This window comes from Nerophis ophidion, linkage group LG20, assembly GCF_033978795.1.
Source record: "Nerophis ophidion isolate RoL-2023_Sa linkage group LG20, RoL_Noph_v1.0, whole genome shotgun sequence".
Classification (NCBI taxonomy): Eukaryota; Metazoa; Chordata; class Actinopteri; order Syngnathiformes; family Syngnathidae; genus Nerophis; species Nerophis ophidion.
In genome coordinates, this window is record NC_084630.1 from 36896229 (window position 1) to 36917433 (window position 21205).

The 21205-nt window shown below is 39.8% G+C and overlaps 1 protein-coding gene across 12 annotated transcripts in view; it reads right to left on the bottom strand.

The window, feature by feature from the left end:
• gab1 (GRB2-associated binding protein 1) overlaps positions 1-21205 on the bottom strand; it is a 143044-nt gene that overhangs the window by 36276 nt on the left and 85563 nt on the right. For 10 of the 12 annotated variants that reach the window (XR_009803183.1, XM_061881166.1, XM_061881175.1 and 7 more), the window contains 4 exons: positions 17690-17818; positions 14182-14347; positions 1713-1941; positions 1515-1607 (listed from right to left, as the gene is read on the bottom strand). Coding sequence is in view for 11 of the 12 variants with exons in the window: in XM_061881166.1 (XP_061737150.1) it covers positions 1515-1607; positions 1713-1941; positions 14182-14347; positions 17690-17818 (617 nt within the window). In the remaining variant the exon portion in view is untranslated. The remainder of the gene's footprint in view (positions 1-1514; positions 1608-1712; positions 1942-14181; positions 14348-17689; positions 17819-21205) is intronic. The other 2 variants (XM_061881176.1, XM_061881169.1) reach the window with 1 other exon arrangement.

Genomic DNA, 21205 nt, shown 5'->3' on the forward strand with positions numbered 1-21205 from the left:
ATTATTGGCTTTTATCTAGTTTGCAATTTGTATTATTTCTATTATCATTATTGTCGACTCATCTTGCCTTAATGTATTTTTTATTTTCCTATTTTAATGATGTTGGATCTGTGTTGTTGTTGTTGGGGACAAGTGGTGTAAATCAGCTTTGGCTACAAACACTATGATGCATACATTGGATAACTCTTTCAGATGTCTGTTTTTTGTATCTGTATTTCAAATAAACCTTTATATATAAATATATATAAGTTGTTCTCTTATTTTAGAAAACCTTGTTACATTGTTTAATGCATCCAGCGGGGCATCACAACAAAATTAGGCATAATAATGTGTTAACTCCAATACTGTATATATCAGTATCGGTTGATATTGGAATTGGTAATTAAGAGTTGGACAATATTGGAATATCGACACACATATACAGTACATACATATATATATATTTATATGTATATATATATACATATATACATATATATATATATACATATATATATATACACACACACATACACTATATATATATATATACACATACATACATATACATACAGTAGATACACATTTATACATATACGTACACACATATATATACACATACATACATATACATACAGTAGATACACATTTATACATATACGTACACACATATATACACACGCATTTATATATGTACACACACACACACACACACACACACACACACACACACACACACACACACACACACACACACACACACACACACACACACACTCACACACACACACACACACTCTCATTCAATGAGTTTTCTTTATTTTCATGACTATTTACATTGTACATTGTCACATCAAAACTATGAATGAACAAATAAGGAGTTATGTACTTGACAAAAAAAGGTGAAACAACAGAAAACGTGTTTTATATTCTAGTTTCTTCAAAATAGCCACCCTTAGCTCTGATTACTGCTTTGCACACTCTTGGCATTCTCTCCATGAGCTAGTCACCTGAAATGGCTTTCACTTCACAGGTGTCGTAGTTTTGATACCTTCACTGACAATCTACAATGTAAATAGTCATGAAAATAAAGAAAACACATTGAATGAGAAGGTGTGTCCAAACCTTTGGCCTGTATTGTATATACACACACTAATTTTATAAACTGATTATCAGCCCCGACAATCGGCCCGGACGATAGTCTATCATTCTCTGGTATGACTGATGGACAAGGGGGAGCATTACACATAAGCAGCACTTCTTGTCACTGTGAATCTAATCATAAAAATCTTCCCTAATGTACAGTATTAAGCATATGCAGACAATGGAGACGGTGCCCATCCCATACATTCAAATACTGTTGGTTAGTTTCAAAACATGCACATGATGACTAAGCGGGTCTGATCTAAATTGTTAGATGTTTCAAACACCTCAAATGGACCGCAATCCTCGCCGGAGGTTGTTGGGTTTTTTTTTGGGTCCTAACAGGGTGAGGGTGAGACACTCCACACAAGCAGACTGGCGGCACCACTCACAGACTAGGCTGTGGAGAAAGAGTCCTGCTCTCGCACTCCTCCAGGAGCAAATACTCCCGGTCTCCCTCCAAAGACAAGCGAAGCGGCGCGGAGCTACACAAAGGCCAGTCGGCATGGAGACAGAGAGTGGCAGTCGGGATAGAAAGCAAAGGAAGACAGAATGCCGTCTCGCAGGTGACGGAGACGGTCTCTTCTTACCTGTGGGGTTCGGGCTTTTTGCTCTCACAGTTGACCAGCCATAAGTAGTCCGGGAGGTCCTCCGTGCTGGACTGCGAGTCCAGATGCCGCACGCTGACCGGCTGGTAGGGCGGGGGCACGCTGGACAGCACCGCCGCTGCCGGGCCCAGGATGTTACCGAGCGCCGGGTGCGGCGGGGTGTCCACCACCAGGCCCCCGATGGCTGACTGGTGGGCAGCTTTTGCAGCCTCTGGAAGAAAAAGACTCCTGCTTAGATAACAATAGCATATTAATATCATACAGCAGAGGTGGGTAGAGTAGCCAGAAATTGTACTCAAGTAAGAGTACTGTTACTTTAGAGATGTATTACTCAAGTAAAAGTAAGGAGTAGTCACCCAAATATTTACTTGAGTAAAAGTAAAAAGTACGTTGTGAAAAAACTACTCAAGTACTGAGTAACTGATGAGTAATCTGTTCCTTTAATGATGACGGCAACAAGTAATGAACAAAAACACAAAAATAGCAATGAACAACAAATTCAGAGCCAGGAATATCTCTTAAGCAATTAAAACAATAATATACATTAAATAATATATATTTGGTTTTACACTGATGTTGCATTAAAACTACACTTAGAAGTACAATGTTACTGAAGTAGATGTAACGGAGTAAATGTAGCGCGTTACTACCCACCTCTGTCATCCAGTCACGGTGCAGGACTGGATATGACAGGTGTGATGATTTGCTCGCATACAACAGACAATTTAAGTCAAAGACTTGTGGACAATTAGCTGCTAAGTCTGGGCGTGCCTCTGCAAAGACGTTTTGCTTAGTGTCAGCCATGTTTTTCTGCCAACACGTTAAGGGTGCATCTTTTGACAACGTTCTCCCTAAGTTCTCCCCCACAAAACCCCCACCTCAACCTCCTCATGCTCTCTCGGAGAGAGCATGTCCCAAATTCTAAGCTGCTGTTTTGAGGCATGTTAAAAACAATAATGCACTTTGTGACTTCAATCATAAATATGGCAGTGCCATGTTGGATTTTTTTACAGAACTTCCATCCATCCATCCATCTTCTTCCGCTTAGCCGATGTCGGGCCGCGGGGGCAGCATCCTAAGCAGGGAAGCCCAGACTTCCCTCTCCCCAGCCACTTCGAGCAGCTCTTCCCGGGGGATCCCGAGGCGTTCCCAGGCCAGCCGGGAGACATAGTCTTCCCAACGTGTCCTGGGTCTTCCCCGTGGCCTCCTACCGGTTGGGCGTGCCCTAAACACCTCCCTCGGGAGGCGTTCAGGTGGCATCCTGACCAGACGCCCGAACCAACTCATCTGGCTCCTCTCCATGTGGAGGAGCAGCGGCTTTACTTTGAGTTCCTCCCGGATGGCAGAGCTTCTCACCCTATCTCTAAGGGAGAGACCCGCCACCCGGCGGAGGAAACTCATTTGGGCCGCTTGTACCCGTGATCTTATCCTTTCGGTCATGACCCAAAGCTCATGACCATAGGTGAGGACGGGAACGTAGATCGACCGGTAAGTTGAGAGCTTTGCCTTCCTGCTCAGCTCCTTCTTAACCACAACGGATCGGTACAACGTCCGCATTACTGAAGATGCCGCACAATCACAATCCACTCTTCCCCCACTCGTGAAAAAGACTTTTAGGTACTTGAACTCCTCCACTTACAGGACTTGAATTTATTTATTTTGGAAAACCTTGCTACATTGTTTAATGCATCCAGCAGGGCATCACAACAAAATTAGGCGTAATAATGTGTTATTTCCACAACTGTACATATCGGTTGATATCGGAATTGGTTATTAAGAGTTGGACAATATGGATATCAACAAAAAAGCCATTATCGAACATCAAAAAATACAAAGAAGAAGAATCCTGACAAACATCTTAAAACTTATCAAAAAATTATCTAATCTTATTCATCTCATAATGTAAACTATTTATTGATGAGAACTTTGTTTTTAATAATTATGATAACACTTTAGTATGGGTAACATATTCACCATTAATTGGTTGCTTATTAAAGTAACAAAGACTTAATTTAGAGTTATTTGGAAACTAAGGAACATATAAGGGTTAGAGTTAGTAATAAGCAATAATTCTGAGGTTATTGAGGTAAGACTCTTAGTTAGTGGATTACTGGTTGTATAATAAGGCCATGCAGAATAAGGCAATAATAAGTACTTAATGACTAATTGAGAGCCAATATGTTACTAATTTGCATGTTAATAAGCAACTAATTAATGGTGACTGTGTTCCCCATACTAAAGTGTTACTATAATTATATACTCAATGCGTATTCATTTATTTACTCATTCATTTATTCATTGTTGCTACAAAATGAGTACAAACAAGTGTTAAAAACTCCTATGACATGAAAATAAGCTCTGTAATGAGAAACTGGAAATATGCGAGGTATTACAGTACATTGTAATGGTATACCATCCATCCATTTTCTACCGCTTATTCCCTTTGGGGTCGCTTGTGTGCATGTTCCTGAAATAAACTTGACACCATAACCACCAGAACCTTCATCAAGGGTCCCAGAAAAGATTGTCTATTGACAATCAAAACAAAATACTCGCTTATCACAGTTGGAATCCATGTTGTTACATTCGACAACACTGCTTTTTTTTGGTAATGGTATATCCCAGTGCTCTTGAATAAAGCGTCAAATATACATGCACAGTAGCTTATGCCTAACAATGCTAAATATCCCTTCAGATATAATTACAGATGATTTGTTTTGCACTTAACATTTGATGCCGTTGCAAACCATGAAGTGTTTTCACATATACCACCTTAACATTTGACAACAAAACAATTACACAAGGACACTCGGTAAAGAATCTGGGTATTATCTTCCAGCTAACTCTCTCCTTTGACTCACACATGAAGAGTGTTACTAAAACGGCCTTCTTTCATCTCCGTAATATCGCTAAAATTTGTTGCATTTTGTCCAGTAGCGACGCTGAGATCATTATTCATGCGTTTGTTACGTCTCGTCTCCATTACTGTAACCTATTATGTCCGGGTCTCCCCATGTCTAGCATTAAAATATTACAGTTGGTACAAAATGTGGCAGCTAGACTTTTGACAAGAACAAGAAAAATTGATCATATTAGATCAATACATGTAGATATATAGGTATAAATCTACATGTATATATGTACCTTTATATACATGTAGATATATACCTATACTGTATATACAGTACCTTTATACCTGTACATATATACCTATACTGTATATACAGTACCTTTATATACCTGTACATATATACTTATACAGTATATACAGTACCTTTACATACCTGTACATATATACCTATACTGTATATACAGTACCTTTATATACCTGTACATATATACATATACTGTATATACAGTACCTTTATATACCTGTACATATATACCTATACTGTATATACAGTACCTTTATATACCTGTACATATATACCTATACTGTATATACAGTACCTTTACATACCTGTACATATATACCTATACTGTAAATACAGTACCTTTATATACCTGTACATATATACCTATAATGTATATACAGTACCTTTATATACCTGTACATATATACTTATACTGTATATACAGTACCTTTTTATACCTGTACATATATACCTATACTGTATATACAGTACCTTTATATACCTGTACATATATACTTATACTGTATATACAGTACCTTTACATACCTGTACATATATACATATACTGTATATACAGTACCTTTATATACATGTAGATATATACCTATACTGTATATACAGTACCTTTATATACCTGTACATATATACCTATACTGTATATACAGTACCTTTATATACCTGTACATATATACCTATACTGTATATACAGTACCTTTATATACCTGTACATATATACTTATACAGTATATACAGTACCTTTACATACCTGTACATATATACCTATACTGTATATACAGTACCTTTATATACCTGTATATATATACCTATACTGTATATACAGTACCTTTATATACATGTAGATATTTACCTATAGTGTATATACAGTACCTTTACATACCTGTACATATATACATATACTGTACATACAGTACCTTTATATACATGTAGATATATACCTATACTGTATATACAGTACCTTTATATACCTGTACATATATACCTATTCAGTATATACAGTACCTTTATATACATGTAAATATATACCTATACTGTATATACAGTACCTTTATATACCTGTACATATATACTTATACTGTATATACAGTACCTTTACATAACTGTACATATATACCTATACTGTATATACAGTACCTTTATATACTTGTACATATATACTTATACTGTATATACAGTACCTTTATATACCTGTACATATATACCTATACGGTATATACAGTACCTTTATATACCTGTACATATATACCTATACTGTATATACAGTACCTTTATATACCTGTACATATATACTTATACTGTATATACAGTACCTTTATATACATGTACATATATACCTATACTGTATATACAGTACCTTTATATACCTGTATATATATACCTATACTGTATATACAGTACCTTTATATACCTGTACATATATACCTATACTGGCTCACCTGCACTGGCTTCCTGTGCACTTAAGATGTGACTTTAAGGTTTTACTACTTAGGTATAAAATACTACACGGTCTAGCTCCATCCTATCTTGCAGATTGTATTGTACCATATGTCCCGGCAAGAAGTCTGCCTTCAAAGGACTCCGGCTTATTAGTGATTCCCGCAGCCCAAAAAAAGTCTGCGGGCTATAAAGCGTTTTGTTGTGGGGCTCCAGTACTCTGGAATGCCCTCCCGGTAACAGTTAGAGATGCTACCTCAGTAGAAGCATTTAAGTCTCACCTTAAAACTCATTTGTATACTCTAGCCTTTAAATAGACCCCCTATTTAGACCAGTTGATCTGCCGTTTTTTTCTGCTCTGCCCCCCTTTCCTTCGTGGAATGGGGGAATACAGGTTCAGTGGCCACGGATGAAGCGCTAACTGTCCAAAGTCGGGGCCCGGGGAGGACCACTCGCCTGTGCATTGGTTGGGGACGTCTCTGCGCTGCTGACCTGTCTTCACTCAAGATGGTCTCCTGCAGGCCCCACTATGGACTGGACTCTCACTATTATGTTAGATACACTATGGACTGGACTCTCACTATCATGTTAGATCCACTATGGACTGGACTATCACTATCATGTTAGGTCCACTATGGACTGGACTCTCACACTATTATGTTAGATCCACTGTGGACTGGACTATCACTATTATGTTGGATCCACTATGGACTGGACTATCACTATCATGTTAGATCCACTATGGACTGGACTCTCACACTATTATGTTAGATCCACTATGGACTGGACTCTCACACTATTATGTTTGATCCACTATGGACTGGACTATCACTATCATGTTAGATCCACTATGGACTGGACTATCACTATTATGTTAGATCCACTATGGACTGGAATATCACTATTATGTTAGATCCACTATGGACTGGACGCTCACTATTGTGTTAGATCCACTATGGACTGAACTCTCCCTATTATGTTAGATCCACTATGGACTGGACTCTCACTATTATGTTGGATCCACTATGGACTGGATTCTCACAATATTATGTTAGATCCACTATGGACTGTACTCTCATTATTATGTTAGATCCACTATGGACTGGACTCTCACACTATTATGTTAGATCCACTATGGACTGGACTCTCACTATTATGTTAGATCCACTATGGACTGGACTCTCACAATTTGTTAGATCCACTATGGACTGGACTCTCTCATTATTACGTTAGATCCACTATGGACTGGATTCTCTCACTGTTATGTTAGATCCACTATGGACTGGACTCACACTATTATATTAGATCCACTATGGACTGGACTCTCATTATAATGTTAGATCCACTATGGACTGGACTCTCACACTATTATGTTAGATCCACTATGGACTGGACTCTCACTATTATGTTAGATCCACTATGGACTGGACTCTCACTATTATGTTGGATCCACTATGGACTGGACTCTCACAATATTATGTTAGATCCACTATGGACTGGACTCTCACACTATTATGTTAGATCCACTATGGACTGGACTCCCTCACTATTATGTTAGATCCACTATGGACAGGACTCTCACTATTATGTTAGATCCACTATGGACTGGACTCTCACGCTATTATGTTAGATCCACTATGGACTGGACTCTCACTATTATGTTAGATCCACTAAGGACTGGACTCTCACACTATTATGTTAGATCCACTATGGACTGGACTCTCACACTATTATGTTGGATCCACTATGGACTAAACTCTCTCACTATTATGTTAGATCCACTATGGACTAGACTCTCTCACTATTATGTTAGATCCACTATGGACTGGACTCTCACACTATTATGTTAGATCCACTATGGACTAGACTCTCACACTATTATGTTAGATCCACTATGGACTAGACTCTCACACTATTATGTTAGATCCACTATGGACTAGACTCTCACACTATTATGTTGGATCCACTATGGACTGGACTCTCACTATTATGTTAGATCCACTATGGACTGGACTCTCACTATTATGTTAGATCCACTATGGACTGGGCTCTCACACTATTATGTTAGAGCCACTATGGACTGGACTCTCACTATTATGTTAGATCCACAATGGACAGGACTCTCACCATATTATGTTAGATCCACTATGGACTGGACTCTCACACTATTATGTTAGATCCACTATGGACTGGACTCTCACACTATTACGTTAGATCCACTATGGACTAGACTCTCACACAATTATGTTAGATCCACTATGGACTGGACTCTCACTATTATGTTAGATCCACTATGGACTGGACTCTCACTATTATGTTAGATCCACTATGGACTAGACTCTCACACTAGTATGTTAGATCCACTATGGACTAGACTCTCACAATATTATGTTAGATCCACTATGGACTAGACTCTCACAATATTATGCTAGATCCACTATGGACTAGACTCTCACACTATTATGTTAGATCCACTATGGACTAGACTCTCACACTATTATGTTAGATCCACTATGGACTGGACTCTCACAATATTATGTTAGATCCACTATGGACTGGACTCTCACAATATTTTGCTAGATCCACTATGGACTAGACTCTCACAATATTATGTTAGATCCACTATGGACTGGACTCTCACAATATTTTGCCAGATCCACTATGGACTGGACTCTCACAATATTATGTTCGATCCACTATGGACTGGACTCTCACACTATTATGTTAGATCCACTATGGACTAGACTCTCACACTATTATGTTAGATCCACTATGGACTGGACTCTCACAATATTATGTTAGATCCACTACGGACTAGACTCTCACAATATTTTGCTAGATCCACTATGGACTAGACTCTCACACTATTATGTTGGATCCACTATGGACTAGACTCTCACACTATTATGTTAGATCCACTATGGACTGGACTCTCACAATATTATGTTAGATCCACTATGGACTAGACTCTCACAATATTATGCTAGATCCACTATGGACTAGACTCTCACACTATTATGTTAGATCCACTATGGACTAGACTCTCACACTATTATGTTAGATCCACTATGGACTGGACTCTCACAATATTATGTTAGATCCACTATGGACTGGACTCTCACACTATTATGTTGGATCCACTATGGACTAAACTCTCTCACTATTATGTTAGATCCACTATGGACTAGACTCTCTCACTATTATGTTAGATCCACTATGGACTGGACTCTCACACTATTATGTTGGATCCACTATGGACTAGACTCTCACACTATTATGTTAGATCCACTATGGACTGGACTCTCACAATATTATGTTAGATCCACTATGGACTAGACTCTCACAATATTATGCTAGATCCACTATGGACTAGACTCTCACACTATTATGTTAGATCCACTATGGACTAGACTCTCACACTATTATGTTAGATCCACTATGGACTGGACTCTCACTATTATGTTGGATCCACTATGGACTAGACTCTCACTATTATGTTAGATCCACTATGGACTGGACTCTCACTATTATGTTAGATCCACTATGGACTAGACTCTCACACTATTATGTTAGATCCACTATGGACTAGACTCTCACAATATTATGTTAGATCCACTATGGACTAGACTCTCACACTATTATGTTAGATCCACTATGGACTAGACTCTCACAATATTATGTTAGATCCACTATGGACTGGACTCTCAAAATATTTTGCTAGATCCACTATGGACTAGACTCTCACACTATTATGTTAGATCCACTATGGACTAGACTCTCACACTATTATGTTAGATCCACTATGGACTGGACTCTCACACTATTATGTTAGATCCACTATGGACTGGACTCTCACAATATTATGTTAGATCCACTATGGACTGGACTCTCACTATTATGTTAGATCCACTATGGACTGGACTCTCACACTATTATGTTGGATCCACTATGGACTGGACTCTCACTATTATGTTGGATCCACTATGGACTAGACTCTCACAATATTATGTTAGATCCACTATGGACTAGACTCTCACAATATTATGCTAGATCCACTATGGACTAGACTCTCACACTATTATGTTAGATCCACTATGGACTAGACTCTCACACTATTATGTTAGATCCACTATGGACTAGACTCTCACACTATTATGTTAGATCCACTATAGACAGGACTCTCACAATATTATGTTAGATCCACTATGGACTAGACTCTCACAATATTATGCTAGATCCACTCGACGTCCATTGCACCGGTCGCCACATCTGCAGTCCCCTCCAAGGTTTCTCATTGTCCCATTGGGTTGAGTTTTTCCTTGCCCTGATGTGGGATCTGAGCCGAGGATAATGTTGTGGCTTGTGCAGCCCTTTGAGACACTGGTGATTTAGGGCTATATAAGTAAACATTGATTGATTGATTGATTGATTGATTGACTGATGATATAAAATGTTATAACTGCCCTTCCACATTTTCACCACTTTCTTGCCGAAACCCAACATCTTCCCCCTCTAAAGGATAGAGGAAAATACCTGTTGATCGTCTACACCTCCTACTCTTAATGTTCCCACCTCCAATGTCAGCACGCAGTACTTGCAGCAACACACTCACTCACACACACACACACACACACACACACACACACACACACACACACACACACACACACACACACACACACACACACACGAGTGGGAGTCAAGTCTCACAATCAGAAGTGCGAATGAGTGCTAAAGGGAGAGCCAAGGACATTCTTTTGTAATAAGAACTGCGAGGACGGCAATCTGTGCTTGTACTGCACGCTTTCCCACACACACACACACACACACACACACATGCACACACACACACACACACACGCACTCACACACACATGCACACACACGTACACGCACTCACACACACGTACACACACACGCACTCACACACACACGTACACGCACTCACACACACGTACACACACACACACACGTACACGCACTCACACACGCGTACACACACATGTACACACACACACACACGTACACACACACACACACCAGTACACACACACACACACACACACACACACACACACACACACACACACACACACACACACACACACACACACAGCAGTTTTAACAACCTCTTCCAATAATTCTGCTGCGTGAATAGCGTCGCAAGGATCCTTTTTTGTTTTCATCCCAGTGGGGGGGCGGCCTTGGTGCATTATTATCAGTTGACAGCTTTGAAAAGATGGAGGATTAATAGAGACACTTTAAATCCAACTAGGTGCTTGCATAAGTAGCTGGAAGTGCAGGAGGACTAAAAAGGCACACCTAAGGCAGTGGCAGATGAGAAGGAAGGAACAACAAATGAATCAGCGCCACCTGGATGGTTGGACTCAGAACTGTCGACAACAGAGGAAGTGCCACCACCAAACCCTTGATAAAAAGAGGAAGTTGTAAGTCGGATCTGGGAATGACTTCAGTCAAATTGTGAGCCTTTCAGTTACGAGATTGGAAATCAAGAAGGCCGCATTAACGAGAGATGCTCTTGCCTTGTCTGAATATAAACTTTTTGGAAAATACAAACCCTGTTTCCATATGAGTTGGAAAATTGTGTTAGATGTAAATATAAACAGAATACAATGATTTGCAAATAATTTTCAACCCATATTCAGTCGAATACGCTACAAAGACAACATATTTGATGTTCAAACTCATAAACTTTATTTTTATTTGCAAATACCGTATTTTTCAGACTATAAGTCGCAGTTTTTTTCATAGTTTGGCCGGGGGTGCGACTTATGCTCAGGAGCGACTTATGTGTGAAATTATCAACACATTACCGTAAAATACCAAATAATATTATTTAGCTCATTGACGTAAGAGACTAGACGTATAAGATTTCATGGGATTTATGGATTAGGAGTGAGAGATAGTTTGGTAAAGGTATAGCAAGTTCTATATGTTATAGTTATTTGAATGACTCTTACCATAATATGTTAGGTTAACATAGCAGGCACCTTCTCAGTTGGTTACTTATGCGTCTGTTATTCATCAAGCCTGTTGTTCACTATTCTTTATTTATTTTAAATTGCCTTTCAAATGTCTATTCTTGGTGTTTGATTTTGTCAAATTAATTTCCCCCCAAAATGCGACTTATACTCCAGTGCGACTTATATATGTTTTTCCCTTCTTTGTTATGCATTTTCGGCAGGTGCGACTTATATTCCGGAGCGACTCATACTTCGAAAAATACGGTAATAATTAACTTAAAATTTCATGGCTGCAACACGTGACAAAGTAGTTGGGAAAGGGCATGTTCACCACTGTGTTACATCACCTTTTCTTTTAACAACACCCAATAAATGTTTGGGAACTGAGGAAACTAATTGTTGAAGCTTTGAAAGTGGAGTTATTTCCCATTCTTGTTTTATGTAGAGCTTCAGTCGTTCAACAGTCCGGGGTCTCCGCTGTCCTATTTTACGCTTCATAATGCGCCACACATTTTCCATGGGAGACAAGTCTGGACTGCAGGCAGGCCAAGTGGAAAGTACCCGCACTCTTTTTTATGAAGCCACGCTGTTGTAACACATGCTGAATGTGGCTTGGCATTGTCTTGCTGAAATAAGCAGGGGCGTCCATGAAAAAGAAGGCGCTTAAATGACAACATATGTTGTTCCAAAAGCTGTATGTACCTTTCAGCATTAATGGTGCCTTCACAGATGTGTAAGTTACCCATGCCTTGGGCACTAATACACCCCCATACCATCACACATGTGTAAGTTACCCACTCCTTGGGCACTAATACACCCCCATACCATCACACATGTGTAAGTTACCCATGCCTTGGGCACTAATGCACCCCCATACCATCACTGATGTGTAAGTTACCCATGCCTTGGGCACTAATGCACCCCCATACCATCACACATGTGTAAGTTACCCATGCCTTGGGCACTAATGCACCCCTATACCATCACTGATGTGTAAGTTACCCATGCCTTGGGCACTAATGCACCCCCATACCATCACACATGTGTAAGTTACCCATGCCTTGGGCACTAATGCACCCCCATACCATCACTGATGTGTAAGTTACCCATGCCTTGGGCACTAATACACCCCCATACCATCACACATGTGTAAGTTACCCATGCCTTGGGCACTAATGCACTCCCATACCATCACAGATTTGTAAGTTACCCATGCCTTGGGCACTAATGCACCCCCATACCATCACTGATGTGTAAGTTACCCATGCCTTGGGCACTAATGCACCCCCATACCATCACTGATGTGTAAGTTACCCATGCCTTGGGCACTAATGCACCCCCATACCATCACTGATGTGTAAGTTACCCATGCCTTGGGCACTAATGCACTCCCATACCATCACAGATTTGTAAGTTACCCATGCCTTGGGCACTAATGCACCCCCATACCATCACTGATGTGTAAGTTACCCATGCCTTGGGCACTAATGCACCCCCATACCATCACTGATGTGTAAGTTACCCATGCCTTGGGCACTAATACACCTCCATACCATCACTGATGTGTAAGTTACCCATGCCTTGGGCACTAATACACCCCCATACCATCACACATGTGTAAGTTACCCATGCCTTGGGCACTAATGCACCCCCATACCATCACATGCTGGCTTTTCAACTTTGCGTCGATAACAGGTAAGGCTAAGGCAAAATATGGAGATATATATGGTGTGTTGTGACATGGCCTGAAAATTCATCAATCCATTTTCTACCGCTTGTTCCTTTTGGGGTCACAGGATCGAGATATAAATGAAAGGCCATATCGCCTAGCCCTAGTTGTATCCCCACTTGGTACATAAAGCGCGTCGGGTCACATCTTACCTTCATCGGTGGGGTTGAAGCCACAGATGTCGCAGATGCAGCGTACCCACTTATTCATCTCCTCCTCCGTGTCAGCCACCAGGTAGAAGACACGGTCGATGGTCTTGATGTCGAAGATGAAGCTGTGCTCCAAGTCTTTCTTGTTGAACGTCAGCCCGGCATCCACCTGTTGGAGGCAAAGGACTTTGATTTAAAAAAAAAAAAAAAAATACTCTATGTTTAAGGATTGCTTTAATATGTGCCTTTTTTCATACCCGCAAAATAACTTCACTTTTAGTGAAAAGAAATATGGTATCGCTCAATTCTGAGAGAAAATGATGGAATCACTGTCACGGATTGGTGAGCATTGCTTGTAGCGCGACCCCAAAGTTTGTGTAAAAGTAAAAGTAGATTTATTGGCACAGGAAGCCGACTAACAAGTAGAATGATCCAGCACAGAAGGAGGAACCCAGGTGGAAGTAAATAGAACTAACCAATGAGAATCAGGTGTGCTGGCAGGGCATGGGACAGAAAGTGAAGGTGCTTCAAAACACAGAGACAAACAGGAAACGCTGACAAAACAAGAGCACCAGACAGGAAGTGATTCAAAAACACAGGAAGTAGAAACTAGAAATAAAAGCATTGGACAGGAATTGAAATACCAAACACTGGAAAACACGAACATGACAAAACTGTCAGTAGCATGACTGACATTCACCCTGTAAATGTTCATTTCCAAAGTTAACCCCTGCATCAGATTACATCACTTCTTTAGTCCACAGTTAAAAAGAATCCCTTCACACCTTGGAGAGCTGTTGCGCCAGGTGGATTGACATGAATCATTGCTCCAAAAAGAGAGATGTCAATTGAAACATATGAGGATTATCAATGTTCTTCATTACGCAACGTGGACAAAGTCAAAGTCAGTGTGTGAAATCTGGACCAAGTACAACTTGGGAAGCTTATAAAAAGACAAGGGTACTGTACAGTAGACCATGGAAAACATCAGAAAACTTCAAGCAATACGTTTTGAAAACAGAAAAATGCTCAACAAAACAAATGAAGAACAAATGGGCAGAAACCGGAGTCACCGTCTGGAAACCAACTGTAAGAAAGTGTGGAAGGGAAATGGGATTTAAAAACAGAAAATCTCAACAAAAGCCATTATTAATAACTAAACAAACAACTCAAAGCAGGTTCCAGAGTTACATTACGGTTAGAACATCGATCCAATCTTACCTTTGCATAAGAGCGGATTAAGAATGCCCTTTTTAGATAAATAGTGCAGATTTTATGAGACGGCATTGAATGTAATAATGCTAAGTAGGGCTGGGTGATACATCGATATACTCGATATATCGCGGGTTTTTCTCTATGCGATATAGAAAATGAATATATGGTGATATTGGAGTATACATTCTCACGCAGTTGCTTTTACCTGCGGGCATTACACTACAGGCTCTTCTCACTCTTTCCTGTCTCTCCTTCTCACAGAGACATAAAACAAGCGCACTTTCTTACATACGTCACATACGTATACGCCCTCGTGGAGCAGAGAGGTAGTGGCATGGGTAACGTTAGCTGTGTTGTGAGTGATAATATGAGAGAAAGAAGGTGCAAATCTGGTAAGAAATGAAGGAAAAATTAATTCCCAAGAAAAACAGCTTGGGGTCCATCGTCTGTCGGTGGTTTGGATTCAAGTGGGAAGATGCCGAAAATATAACCGTAATTTGTCAAGTGTGGAAAAAAGCATTGCTACAAAATGTAGCATTACTGCAAATACGTAGCATCATTTGAAAAGTCACCCGCTAGAGAATGAAGAGTGCTTGAAACTCTGCATGTCAACATCTCCGTTCGGTGCCACACCAACAAAATGCAGAGGCAACCATTTCCACATCAACACCGTATGAAAAAAGTAGTCAACAACAGAAGGAGATAACGTCCGCAGGAACCTACCACATAGTGAAGGACATACACTATTTGATTTCCTATTATGCAGCTCATTTTTATTTGACACTTATTGAAATATCTTGTGTGACATCATGCACAAAAGTGCACTTTATTTGTTTTAAACTATTGTAGTGGCGTTCTGTACAAAAAGTGCACTTTAATTTAGTGTTGTTTTGATATGTCATCTTAGTGACATCATGCACAAAAGTGCACTCATAGCTTGTTTTAAAATGTCTCTGACAATCTTGCACTTTCTGTTTTGAAATGACATGAATGTTTGTGCCACTGCTTAATAACTGTTTCATAAATACACTTTTGGTCAATTGACTTAAACTCTGCGTGAAAGTTTAAAAGTAGCATATATGAATGCAGTATGAAGAAAAATGTTTGAATGTAGACACATAGAATCATCATACTGCTGTCATTATATGCATCAAGTGTTCACTCAAGGATAAGGCAAATTATGGAGATATATATGGTGTATCGAGACATGGCCTAAAAATATCGAGGTATTAATAAAAGGCCATATCGCCAAGCCCTATTCGGCATTTATAATGTAAATATCGCTAATACTTGGTTAATATATAGGTCAAGAGAGTATTGTTGATTTTAGAGGATTTTATGGATGCAATAGAGTACCATATTTTTCGGATTATAAGTCTTTTCTGAGTATAAATCGCACCGGCTGAAAAAACATAATAAAGGAGGAAAAAAACATATATACAGTAAGTCGCACTAGAGTATAAGTCGCATTTAGGGGGGAAATTTATTTGATAAAATCCAACATCAAGAATAGACATTTGAAAGGCAATTTAAAATAAATAAAGAATAGTGAACAACAGGCTGAATAAGTGTAGGTTATATGAGGCAAAAATAAGCAACTGCTATGTTAACCTAACATATTATGGTAAGAGTCATTCAAATAACTATAACATATAGAACATGCTATACCTTTACCAAACTATCTCTCACTCCTAATCCATAAATCCCATGAAATCTTCTTCCTGGATGTGGCTTCTAAACAACTCTGCCAACTCCAAAGGTATGCGCCGCTTCCTCTTGTCCTTTTCTGTTGCATATTTCACTACGTCCAGCTTGTAATCTGCACTACATGATTTCTTTTTCGCTGCCATTTTTGTTCAGCCCTTCTCAGTTTTTATAAGTTATTGCCAACAGTGAAATGATCCATTTTAATAGCTACGGTAGTATCATATAGCAGTTAGCCTCCCATGACCCACAATGCACTTCTGCCATGACCCTCCCCTGCCGAAATATCTTTGGTTGACGTGTGTGACGATTGCTGATATTTTCTTTGTCTCTTCCGCGAATGAGACCAATATTATTATTTGATATTTTACGGTAATGTGTTAATCATTTCACACATAAGTCGCTCCGGAGTATATGTCGCAGCCAAACTATGAAAAAAACTGCGACGTAATAGTCCGAAAAATACGATACTTCACTTAGCTGCATTGTTAACCACCTCGTACGTGCAGTATTTTACGATTTGGAATGCACAAAAAAAAAAAGAAAAACATATGAAAATGGATGACAGTGTAAGTTGGAAGAGCAACTGTACCTGCTCACACAAGTTGAGGTCAATCACACGAATGGGCTTCTTGGCGTGGTCATTCTTGTAGTACTCCAACACGTCCGGGTCGCCTGTCAAACGGCCACTGCGAAGCATGAACCACCGTTTCTTCCATGCCTGGAAAAAAAAGGGAGACCAAAGGTTATGCGAGCGTTCTAACAACGACTGCTCCGTTCCCGACTGACTGACTTTATTTTCAGTTGGCGCCCGAGCGAGAAAAAGAACCAGGGAGAGAGAAAGAGAGAAAGTCAGAAAACTAGAAATGTGGGTCTGGAATAACCAGGACAAAAGGCGCATAGTCTGATCTCACATTCTGATTGTGGTCAATAACCAAATCCATAAAAGAAAGTGGCAAGTAAATGAGATTTGTTGTAGAGCGAGAGCAAAGGGCACATTGGAAAATGCAGCAGTTGGAAAAAGGCTTTCAATTATAAAAAATGTACGGGAGTGTTTTTTTACAAATCATGCGTACAAATGGAGTGTTTTGATGAATCGCCTTCTCATTGATGGTTTATGTGCAGAATCAAACTTGTGCCGAGTCATTTCATTTGAGATTACAATCCATTTCAATTTCCACAAGAGAACTGAAGACCAAATAGGTCACCAGAAATGTTTCAGAAGCGATGGGACAAACAACTAGAAGGCTGACAAATAAGGAATCAGTGTTGGGAAGTTTAACAACAGCTTTGTTGTTGTAGCTTTGGGAAGAATAAAGCCCTGGAGGAAACAGCGTGAACACACGAGAACATTCGTTTGCGTAAGCCGACTCTTCGACTCCTAAATGGTTGCACATAAACGGGTGTGTTGCCTCTGCTAGTATCCACCCGTCCATTCATTTTCTACCGCTTGTCTTCATTTCCTTAGAGAATAGACCCCATGTTGGGCACTGTTCTTAGACCACCGGAGTCAGATTGACCTGAAATTTGTCACGCAGCTCACCCACAGGTGTTGTCCCGGTACCAAAATGTACAAACCCCGTTTCCATATGAGTTGGGAAATTGTGTTAGATGTAAATATAAACAGAATACAATGATTTGCAAATCCTTTTCAAGCCATATTCAGTTGAATATGCTACAAAGACAACATATTTGATGTTCAAACTCATGAACTTTTTTTTTTTGTGCAAATAATCATTAACTTTAGAATTTGATGCCAGCAACAGGTGACAAAGAAGTTGGGAAAGGTGATAATAAATACTGATAAAGTTGAGGAATGCTCATCAAACACTTATTTGGAACATCCCACAGGTGTGCAGGCTAATTGGGAACAGGTGGGTGCCATGATTGGGTATAAAAACAGCTTCCATGAAATGCTAAGTAATTCACAAGAAAGGATGGGGCGAGGTACACCCCTTTGTCCACAACTGCGTGAGCAAATAGTCAAACAGTTTAAGAACAACATTTCTCAAAGTGCAATTGCAAGAAATTTAGGGATTTCAACATCTAGGCTCCATAATATCATCAAAAGGTTCAGAGAATTTGGAGAAATCACTCCACGTAAGCGGCATGGCCGGAAACCAACATTGAATGACCATGACCTTCGATTCCTCAGACGGCACTGTATCAAAAAACCGACATCAATCTCTAAAGGATATCACCACATGGGCTCAGGAACACTTCAGAAAACCACTGTCACTAAATACAGTTTGTCGCTACATCTGTTAGTAAAAGTTAAAGCTCTACTATGCAAAGCGAAAGCCATTTATCAACAACATCCAAGAACGCCGCCGGCTTCTCTGGGCCCGAGATCATCTATGATGGACTGATGCAAAGTGGAAAAGTGTTCTGTGGGCTAACGAGTCCACATTTCATATTGTTTTTGGAAATATTCGACCAAAGGGGAAGTGAACAATCCAGACTGTTATCTACGCAAAGTTGAAAAGCCAGCATGTGTGATGGTATGGGGGTGCATTACTGCCCAAGGCATGGGTAACTTACAGATCTGTGAAAGCACCATTAATGCTGAAAGGTACATACAGGTTTTGAAACAACATATGCTGCCATCTAAGCGCCGTCTTTTTCATGGACGCCCCTGCTTATTTCCGCAAGACAATGCCAAGCCACATTTAGCACGTTACAACAGCGTGGCTTCATAAAAAAAAAAAAAGAGTGCGGGTACTATCCTGGCCCGCCTGCAGTCCAGACCTGTCTCCCATGGTCAATGTGTGGTCCATTATGAAGCGTAAAATACGACAGCGGAGACCCCGGACTGTTGAACGACTGAAGCTCTACATCAGGGGCGCTCACACTTTTTCTGCAGGCAAGCTACTTTTCAATTGACCAAGTCGAGGAGATCTACCTCATTCCTATTCATAATTTATATTTATTTATTTATGAAAGAGACATTTTTGTTAACAAGTTAATGGTGTTTAATGATAATACAAGCATGTTTAACACACATAGATTCCTTTCTTTCATGAAGACAAGAATATAAGTTGGTGTATTTGATTCTGATGACTTGCATTGATTGGAATTAGACAGTGGTGCTGATAACGTCCGCATTTTCAAATGGAGGGAAAAAAAAGTCCTCCTTTCTGTCCAATACCACATGAAAGTGGTTGGATTTGGCATCTCATTTGTCCAACTTGCATACTCCTTTTTAAACACTTTGTTATGAGAGTAGCATATGTGTGTGGCCCTTTAATGTCTGGCAGCAGGTGAGTGACGTCAGTGAGTGTGCGGGTGGGCAAGCAAGTGAGAAAGCGGTCGCTGAGGGCGGGGGAGAAATACATTGGCATCAAACTCCGTAGCTTGCTAGCTTGTGCACGCTAACTTTCTGAGACTTTTGTTTTGTTAGCACAGGCAGGATGAAACAGGTCTTTTATGGTGAAGACAGGAACTGTGCAGTCGGTCTTTAGAGTTTTGACAGTAGGTACGGAGTCTCTAGAAATAAAATGTGTTTCTCTGCGTCCGCCCTGTTAGTGATTTTTTTTTTAAATATGAGCTCGCAGCAGCCAGCGTCATCTCACAAGATCCTCGGGTGCCGAGAATGTCAAACAACTGACGAAAGTGAAGTCTTGGTATGATTGATGATTGCTCATTATTATGTCTATTTTTTAATGCCTGGCTTGAGATCGACTGACACACCCTCCGAGATCGACCAGTCGATCGCGATCGATGTATTGCCCACCCCTGCTCTACATAAAACAAGAATGGGAAAGAATTCCACTTTCCAAGCTTCCTCAGTTCCCAAACGTTTGAGTTTTGTTAAAAGAAAAGGTGATGTAACACAGTGGTGAACATGCCCTTTCCCAACTACTTTGGCACATGTTGCAGCCATGAAATTCTGAGTTAATTATTATTTGCAAAAAAAAAATAAAGTTTATGAGTTTGAACATCAAATATCTTGTATGTGTAGTGAATTCAAGTAGCATTTGCAAATCATTGTATTCTGTTTATATTTACATCTAACACAATTTCCCAACTCATATGGAAACAGGGTTTTTAGCACTTTATCTCTAGTGACTCAAAGTGCTTTACATACCGAAACCCAATATTTCAGTTA